A 9,317-nucleotide genomic window follows, 5' to 3' on the forward strand; every position below is an offset into this window, starting at 1 on the left:
TCCCAAAAGATCTGGGATCCCAGTAATAAATAAATCTCAGACCCTCCATGAAAGATAAATCATCAATCCTTAACTAAATGAGACTTTTATCTGTCGACTTTTCTCCTTTTGTCTAACTCAAGCATTGAAAGGATCGAAGAAAAAATACCGACGTGGTCTCGTAGATCCATGAAAGTATCCCACGTTCACATTCCGAGATGGGCAGCAACAGCTCGTTTGCACCGTCACTACTGCGGCATTGTAGATGACATAGCGTGTGCTAGAGTCTGCTTGTAAAATCTGAACTCCGCATTACGAAGTGAGCCTTGGCATGAGAGATATGCCAGCGATATGGGAAATGTCGGAAGTGGCACGTGCCTGAGATGAGACACGTACGGGGCAGGTAAAGGCATCGAGTGAATGGGATAGAGCAGGCGGTGCGTCAGAGCCACCTGCTGGGGCGTGAAACTGACGGGAGGTGGATGTGGGTCGGTTTGTCGTGGCCCTTGAGGACGAGGACAACTACCAGCATTCATGTGAAGCCCGTACGGGTTTCACGTCAAAGACAGGTTAGGTCGTGGGTCGAGATAAGGCAAGGACCACCTTATCCATGCCACCAACAACGATGCCAACAAAAGTTTCTTGGGCACCCTCGCGCACACCAAGCTCACCCATTTTGCTGGGCCGACCTCTTGGCCCGCCCACGTGGAGGCTCGAGATCCACAATTTTGACTTGCAAGCGCAGGATTTTTATGCTCTCATAGCGAGTTTTATGCTTGCTTAACATAAAGAACTTTATAAATGCCATCGTAAGAACCTTTTTTTTCTCTTAATCTTTTAAAGACACATGGGAACCTCATTCGCCATTTTCAATAAAGATAAAAGAAAAGAAGACTGCTTTCTCTACTTTTTAAAATCAAATGCATTCTTTATATTACTAGGACGCACAAGTTGTGATGGTTTTTCCCATATTAAAATGCAACTTAGTTCTTAGCACGGTGACAAACCCAACCAAGACCAACCGATCAACATGAACCAGAAAACCAACAATACCGTCCAAGCTTTCGAGATGACAACATATATTTCGCTGAATTCTGAAATTAAAAACTGCAAATTGAAGGAAAACTCAGCACATTGCAATTTCTAGGATACATGTTTTCTTGATTAATTACATCTATGTGGTCCACGTATCAAATCTCATGATGTTGGCCCCCATAAAAGCATACAAAGTATAATTAATATTTCCTATGAAACCCACCTCCGATTGAATTGTTGTCTATGGACAGGCATAAGCGTGGAGCTTCATACAACTCAGGTAAGTTTCAGCAACGGATCAAAATTTATGTTAAAACGAAACAGTAAACTAGCAACGGTCGTGTGGGCACACATTGCACACGCTTAGGCATGAGAGACTAGGCTTAGCTTTGCACTTGGACAAGCATGTACAGAACCATTTCGCACGCAAGTCTGGAAGAAAACATATCCTCATACAAGCAGAATTTTATTCATCATACAATTTGGCCAAGTTTTGGCAACAGCTAGAAAATCATGACAAAATGGGTAACAATCAAGCCTTGTCCTCCTAATCAACAAAAATTGTACTGAATTATCTTTCGATAAAAAAAAGGCCAAAAAATACTAACCAAAATTGTGTATCCCAGCACTTCTCTGTAATGTGTTGCATTAAAACATAATAACAATAAAACACTGGGTGCTTTTGCACGGCATTTCATTGAGAAGCGGCACTTTCCGATCCCTCTTAAAATTTATCTTTATGGAGCAACCGTGCAATGATGCTGGAAGGAACTCAGTTGATGACTTTGGACACAACACCAGCACCAACCGTCCTCCCTCCTTCCCGCAATGCAAATCTTTGCCCTGTCAAATATAAATAAATAATTAAAAAGCACGTGCAATCTGAACTGAATCATCTCAGACAAATGCATTAGTTTCCATATCACGCATAACCTCAACACTGGGTTCCATCACGCAGTACTAGTAAGTGATTTAATTTGAGCAAAATAGGACAATAAAGCCCATGGGACAGAAGAAAGAAGCCAGCTAAACAATATAAATGCGTGTGCACTCCAGGACAAAAGTAATGCCTTATATAAAACCTGCCAGGTAACCGGTTGCTAAATCATGAAAATGAACAGGAGCACTGAATAAAATTGATGATAAACTCATTCAAAAAACTACTACGGTATAAATTTCAATAATCATAAAATGCAAGCTAAAGATCATCCAGATCATTCAAACAAATATTTGACAGAAGAATGTGTCAAAATGGCAGTGATTATAGATAGTAGATCAAGGTATCCTTCAAAATTATGGAAACATCATATGTGTCAAGAGCCCTTTTTTAACATGTTTTGTACCCAACTGAAATGTATTTGATTTCATTCTATATAGCAGCGGACCATGTAGACATCAATCTTGCATACATATATATGAAGCACTTCATAACAAGTCAACATTGAAGCATTAAAGCTGCATTAAAAAGGGAAAATGACTCTCTGCCAGAAGCAAATAGAATCCCCACCATAGACCAGTCCACATCTGTGCTCCCAAATATAAATTTTAGCCTAAATTCAACTACATTATATGTGGTTTTTATAAGTTTAATCATGTTGGATAAAAATGCAATAACAATTATTGACTTCTAGAGCGACTTGCTACTGGTGCACCAGTCAGGTTAAGCTAATTTCAATGCAGCACTTGATTTTTAAGATGAGTATTATACCAAAACATTACCTGCTTCAAGAGGAACTGGTGATATCAATTCAAAAACTGCTGTTACGTTATCACCAGGCATTACCATCTTCACATTTTCAGGCAATTCAACTTTCCCAGTAACATCTGCAGTCCTCATGTAGAACTGAGGTCTGTAATTTGAGAAGAAAGCAGTATGGCGACCACCTTCATCCTTTGTAAGCACATATATCTCTGCCTCAAACCTCTTGTATGTCTTCAGAGTGCCAGGTTTACAAACTACCTACAATCATGACAACAACCAATTTCTATGAACAAATTGACAAGGTCAAATTCAGAACAGAGAGTAAGAATTTAAGTATCAGTCAGTAAAAGCATGAGTAATAAAAACATTTTAAATATGAAAAGTAAGAGAAGGTAACTACAAAGAATAAGCAGCTTCTCTAAGGTAAACATATCAACTCACCCCCACCAGAAAAAGGAAAAAAGAGCCTATGGAGGACCAGAATTTTAATTTTGATAGATCGGGTGAATAACAAACAATAAACACATACACTAAAGTAGTGTTCTGTATACTCGAGTAATTGAACTACCTACTTGGAAGGCTTTTAAAAAAGAAAAGAATAGAAGTAGCCAGATTTGAATTAGTATTTATATGTCAACTTTTACTATGGTGACACTGACCTGCCCACGCTCTACATCTCCACGCTTCAGGCCACGTAAAAGAAGACCCACATTATCACCAGCCTACAGAATACACATTTTTAAACAAGGGATATTTGGTTATCTAAACCAAAGGGTACATAAAATGTCTCTACACACTAATTATACCTGTCCATGGTCCAAGATCTTCTTGAACATCTCTACACCAGTTACTGTGGTCTTTGTAGGACCACCCTGTCAATAAAGCAGCACGTGAGAAAATTATTAAAATCACTTCCATTACATATCCTATCTCAATTAGATTAAAAATCTAAGAATTTATCTTCTTTTCTTCATTTTAAAAATATTTTACATCATAAGAAAAGGCTCAATATAATTAAGTGAATATTTTGACCATCTTCACTGCATCCCAGTCCAATGCGCATGATGCACAAACATCTGCCATGTGTCCACATAATCCAAGAAATAATACAAACATAAGCATCTGAGTGATATGTGCTTGCATAACACCATGCAGGAGCCAACTTGTAGGGCAATACTAAAAGAGCAGCATCATTCTACTGTTACAATGTGCATATATGCGACTAAAGCCAGCGAATTGCTAATAATCTTATTCTTGTTAGGTGGTGGGAGACCAAAACTAGCACACACTAGCGTGCACACTAGCACATCATGTATAAAGCCCTGCACATGCCCTCACACACACACACACACACGCACGCACACGCACGCATGCAGAGGCAGAAAATACTTGTTTTGATCCAGAATAGCAATGAACATAAGTTGTAGTTCTAAATTCTAAGATTAAGCATTAATTATGCACTGGCTGAATATGCCCATGAAGAACAAGTGAAGAACGGTGCTCCAAAATGCAGAGCAAACAAAAATTACAACTTACTTGCATTAAACCTAATATCTCAACATCTTCTCCGACTTTAATAGTCCCTTGCTCAACACGTCCAGTTACAACAGTTCCACGTCCCTGTAGTGCAAAAAACATCCAAATGATTAAACTAAAATTTCAACATTAAGCAGAAATAGAAGTTACCATATTTCGGCATAATTTTTATGGTATGTTTTGAAAGAACAAAAATCAGAATTATTGTTAGCTTTTGGTTTCACAATGCCCCAAAACAAACTACTGCACAAGATAAACCAAGAAAGAAGATCTTGATCAAAATATCATTGAAGCAACACCAGCATATATGAGGTTCTAACTCCCTTTATTTATTGATTGGCCATATAACGTTTTAATGATGGTAAAAACGAACCTACATTTCAAGAATGATAATCGATAATCATTCTCAAAAAAATAAATCATGGATGTTAAGCTTTATACCCATGTGAAGAAAGATCAAAGTTTTGAATTTTTGAATGCATACAATGCGGTTGCATCAAAGAAACACCAGGGTATCAAATATTAACATAGGACAGTACAGAAGATGCACAGCATGGATATCTTTACAGCTAAGATGGAAATAATATTCTCAAAGTAATATCACTAAAAGACAGCAGCAAAACCCAATGAAAGATGAGAAATTTAAAAGCTTCAAGAAGAAAGAAAAGAAACTACTTTATGAGAATAAAATAGCACAAATGCAAGAACTTGACTTACTATGCATCTTAACGAATAACTCCATCTAGAACTATTAGCACAATATCCAAAAGTGCAATACAAACTCGTGACCATATTTGACTGCATATTAGGTAAGATCCTTAGATCATAAAAAAATACTCACTGAAATGTGCATGCAACAAAGTCACCTCTACACATGTAATGTCAACTCTCTCTATCATGTTTCATCATACCATCCATAACCCCTATAAGAGCACCACCATCTAAGAAGCTTGCTTTGCATCTTTCTCAATCCATGACCCCAACTATCATAAATCTATTTTTCTCATAATATTACTACATCCTCTTTTTCTAAGTGTTGTCATTCATGATCCCATTATCCCACTGCCTTAGTGAGCGAGGCCAATGAGTCACTTGCATTCCTGCTCTCCGCTAGTGGGATCACAAGAATCATCACAGCCTTTTTATCTTATCCACCAAATGCATGACAGCCCTTGTCCTTGGATTACCTGAATGTGTAAGAGTGTATCGTATATTATAAGTTCCAACTTTGTAGAAGATAAGCTTATGATCATGAAATTACATTTTAGTATGAAGGATACAGATAATCCACTCATTTCTATGAACATACTCTTATGGCTTTGTCTGCCTCAAAAATCCATCCAGAGAGAGTAGAGAAACAGAGCATGCAGTTACAGTAATAGTAATAGGAAATGCATACTTTAGTTTTAATGCATTTTACTTTTATTCCATCCCATCATAATGGTCCACCCATCAAACAATCCAAAATGCATCCTCTCCCATGAATGATCAAAAGTCCATGTAGATCATAATCAATCATTAAGCACTTCTCTCTATGATCATTTATGATTGTGACCATGAATCACTAACATGGGCAACATATGTACTAATAACATCTATGTCTGGAGTCACCAGGGCGGCAGCTGCTTTCTAACTCAAACCAACTACTAATTCAATAAAAACATTGGACCAAATCCTAATCACCTGAATGGAGAAAACATCCTCAATTGGCATGAGGAATGGCTTATCAAGCTGTCGTACAGGTTCTGGTATGTATTCATCAACTGCCTCCATTAATTTTAGAATGGCCTGTCGTCCTATTTCATCATTAGTGCCCTGTAAGGCAGACAGTGCTGAACCCCGAATTATTGGAATTTCGTCACCAGGAAATTTGTAGAAGCTAAGCAGCTCTGTGATAATTAAAAAAACAATAGATAAAGTTAAAAAATACTAAATGAACTCCAGAATTGTTTCACAATTAAATACGAATAAAGATGCTTGTGACAACATACCACGGAGCTCCATCTCTACAAGTTCTAGTAACTCTGGATCATCAACAGCATCAACCTTATTTAGAAAGCATACAAGTGATGGTACACCAACCTGAGCAGTAGAAAAATAGAGCGGATTAGATGATTCCAGGAAATATTATAGATGATTTCAGAATATCCACCAAGAACTCGCTAAATGAGTGAAAAATTAGCTACCCACCTGACGAGCAAGTAAAATATGTTCCTTAGTTTGCGGCATCGGTCCATCAGGTGCTGATACAACAAGAATGCCACCATCCATTTGAGCAGCTCCAGTAATCATGTTCTAAATTTAAACCAAATTAATATTTACAGGACCATGTAACATTAACAAGATACATACAAGTACACAATTAGCTCTATCAGGCCAATAAAGAGAACAAATTGAATCGAACAAAATCATCCAGAGCAATCAAAAGACCAGCTGCCCCAGAATATATCCTAAGTCATACCTTCAATACAAATTTTTGTAATGGTAGCTCTATCAGTCCTTTTGTAATTGGGTTTTATTAACTAGACTTGTCAGAGATATGCTAACATTAATTTCTCAGCAACACATTATTCTGAAGGTAAGCTCATACTGTCAAAAATTAGTACCAAAAGGACTTCAGGGCCTTAAGAAATTTCCTCTGCATAGAAAAAAAGTCACCAATGCTACCTGATAAGACAGATCTGAACCAAACACGGCCAGCCTTTAATCCAAACTTTATAGGCCAATATAAAGTTGCTTCACTACATGTATATGATGGATGCTAGATGCTAAACCTAAGTACAAGCAAAGAGGCTAGTTGCTTATATTTGTAGTTATGCCTATGGAGCATGTAGAACAAAACAGTAGAGAGAACAAAGATACACGTCTCAGAATACACATGACTAACTTGGTGGATCAGAATTTTAAAGAATGAACAAAACCTTAATATAACAACCCTAACTTCATACACAAAAGTATTGAATAGGGACTAAATTTGATGGTGTGACCCAACCTGTTGGATTCACAAGCTAAGCACCAGAGGGTTGCTTCAGTCCAGACAGGCCCAACTCTCAATATATACCATATGCTTGTCATACATACTGAAATATTACCAAACATCAAACCTGACAGTCTGTGGGACAGGACCAATTGAGAGGGACCAGCCCATGTGTAGGTGGATTAAATTGTTATGCAAACCATGGTTTGAGTCAACAAATTGTCCTGCTGACTTGCTACCATAGACAGGATGGAAAATGCATGTTTTAAAGATACAAATTATAAAGGTCAAAAAAATCAATAATTTTTTCCTATGGAATGTTAAGTCCAAAGGAGAGGAGCTAGAGTTGAACAGATGACCAGTGAAGGATAGTAGTTGACTTGTAAGTGATGTTCATGTGTCTTGGATTAAGTTTTTACAGAAACCTCCATTAAAACTGAAAATCTAGCTTTTCTTTTTTAAGATCAGCAAATAATTATGCATAAAATGGGTGAACGAAAGAGAAAAGCACCAATTTATTGAATTAATAAGTTGTTCTCCCTAAAATAAAATCTAAAACAAACTAGCAGAAGCAATATGATAATATATGACAGTTAAAAGAAGAAATTTAAAAAAAAATGAAAAGAAGGCAGCAAAAGAAAGGGACTTTGATATGAGGATGAAAAGAGGCCACAAAATTGTTCTTTTAGACAAAATAACTCCAGTAGTCATTCAAAATTGATCTATGCTTGTATCGCAAATTATGAGACTAAAGCAAATAGGAAATATTGTTTCCTTACTTTAAAAGGATTCTCAACTTACCTACTATAACCCTTTCAAAATAGTTTGATACAAAAAAAGAATTCTAATTGACCAGAAATTCTACTACATTTAAAACTTTTCAAATAGTGAATGAAAAAATAAAAAGAAAAAAGATGCTATGCCTTGGACTCCTAAATTTCAATAACTCTTCTGCATCTCTTCTCAAAGACTTGGAAGAGCAATGAAGTTCTTTTGCTAGACCAAATTTCAACTCTTAATTGTGTTCAGTGACCCAATATGCTCCAATCTCGTTTCTAGTAGTCCGATAAGTTTCCAAACCATTCTGATTGCTCTAATCCCTTCCTCGACCAAAGCATAATCTAGGCAAATCCAGGAATGATTCATGCACCTGTTGCATTTTGCTTCTTCAGATTGCTCCATCAGTTCTTAAATTTTTTATCACTCAACAAGCATTTTTAATATGGTCTATAAGTCAGGAAAATTTATGCTTAAAATTGTTTTAGGAATTCTGGATTGCTGACACTTCTGGACATTTGAACAGAACCAAAAAAAAAAAACTAGGCAAGCCACTCCAAAAATAGTATATTTTCTTACCTTGGCCAATAAATATTAGCACTAGGCATGGATTTTTTTTTTTTTTTTTTTTTGTGGTTTTGTCAAACAAGACTATAATGCAAGTGATGGCACTTTAACGTTTAACTATCTTAAATACTAGGCAAATGATCCTTAAGCGACAAGTGTCATACAATTCTATCTTCTCCTTCTCAGTATCATAGGAGATGTGTTTATATCAAGATTTGCCGTCTAGGTACCGGATCTTGCACCAGTACTATCCTATTATAGTATCAGTACACGGTTCGGTACGGTATGAGATGGCATACGCAATATCCGTACGGTATGGTATAGTATGGTATGAGGTGTACTGAGCGGTTCGGCCAGTACGGCATTCCATGAGACTATATATTATGTATGCAGAGGTACAACTACACATCAATTTAGTTTAGAATTCAATATATTTTAACATGGAAATATATTTTCATACTTACACATCTAGATGGTACAAAGTGCCCTAGTTCTAAACACTATGCGGTGCTTGGAACTTCCCAAGAGTCAAGGTAACAATGATTGAACTCACTTAATACAGGCCAAGAAAAGACCTTCATAGAAAAGCTTGGGTGCTAAGCAAGACAAAGTTTGTAAAAAGCCTGAAGAGCCAAGCCCACCTCTTTCCATTAATCAAGAATAGTCACCACCTGGAATGGATCTTCATGCCAATGCATAAGCCCTTCTGGTATTAAGAAACATTGGTGCAATAATCTACTTCTG

General features: G+C 36.9%; 1 protein-coding gene across 1 annotated transcript; it reads right to left on the reverse strand.

Moving 5' to 3' along the window:
* Positions 1–1,447: 1,447 nt before the first annotated feature.
* On the reverse strand, positions 1,448–6,547 carry LOC105061480 (elongation factor Tu, mitochondrial; the record flags this gene model as incomplete). Its single annotated transcript, XM_010945530.2, is given in 8 exon segments — positions 1,448–1,857; positions 2,734–2,974; positions 3,376–3,438; positions 3,523–3,588; positions 4,253–4,336; positions 5,936–6,141; positions 6,244–6,334; positions 6,443–6,547. Coding segments are annotated over 8 exon segments (927 nt in total), but the record flags the coding sequence as incomplete, so codon positions are not given.
* Positions 6,548–9,317: the final 2,770 nt, after the last annotated feature.

Source organism: Elaeis guineensis, chromosome 8 (genome assembly GCF_000442705.2).
Source record: "Elaeis guineensis isolate ETL-2024a chromosome 8, EG11, whole genome shotgun sequence".
Lineage (NCBI taxonomy): Eukaryota > Viridiplantae > Streptophyta > Magnoliopsida > Arecales > Arecaceae > Elaeis > Elaeis guineensis.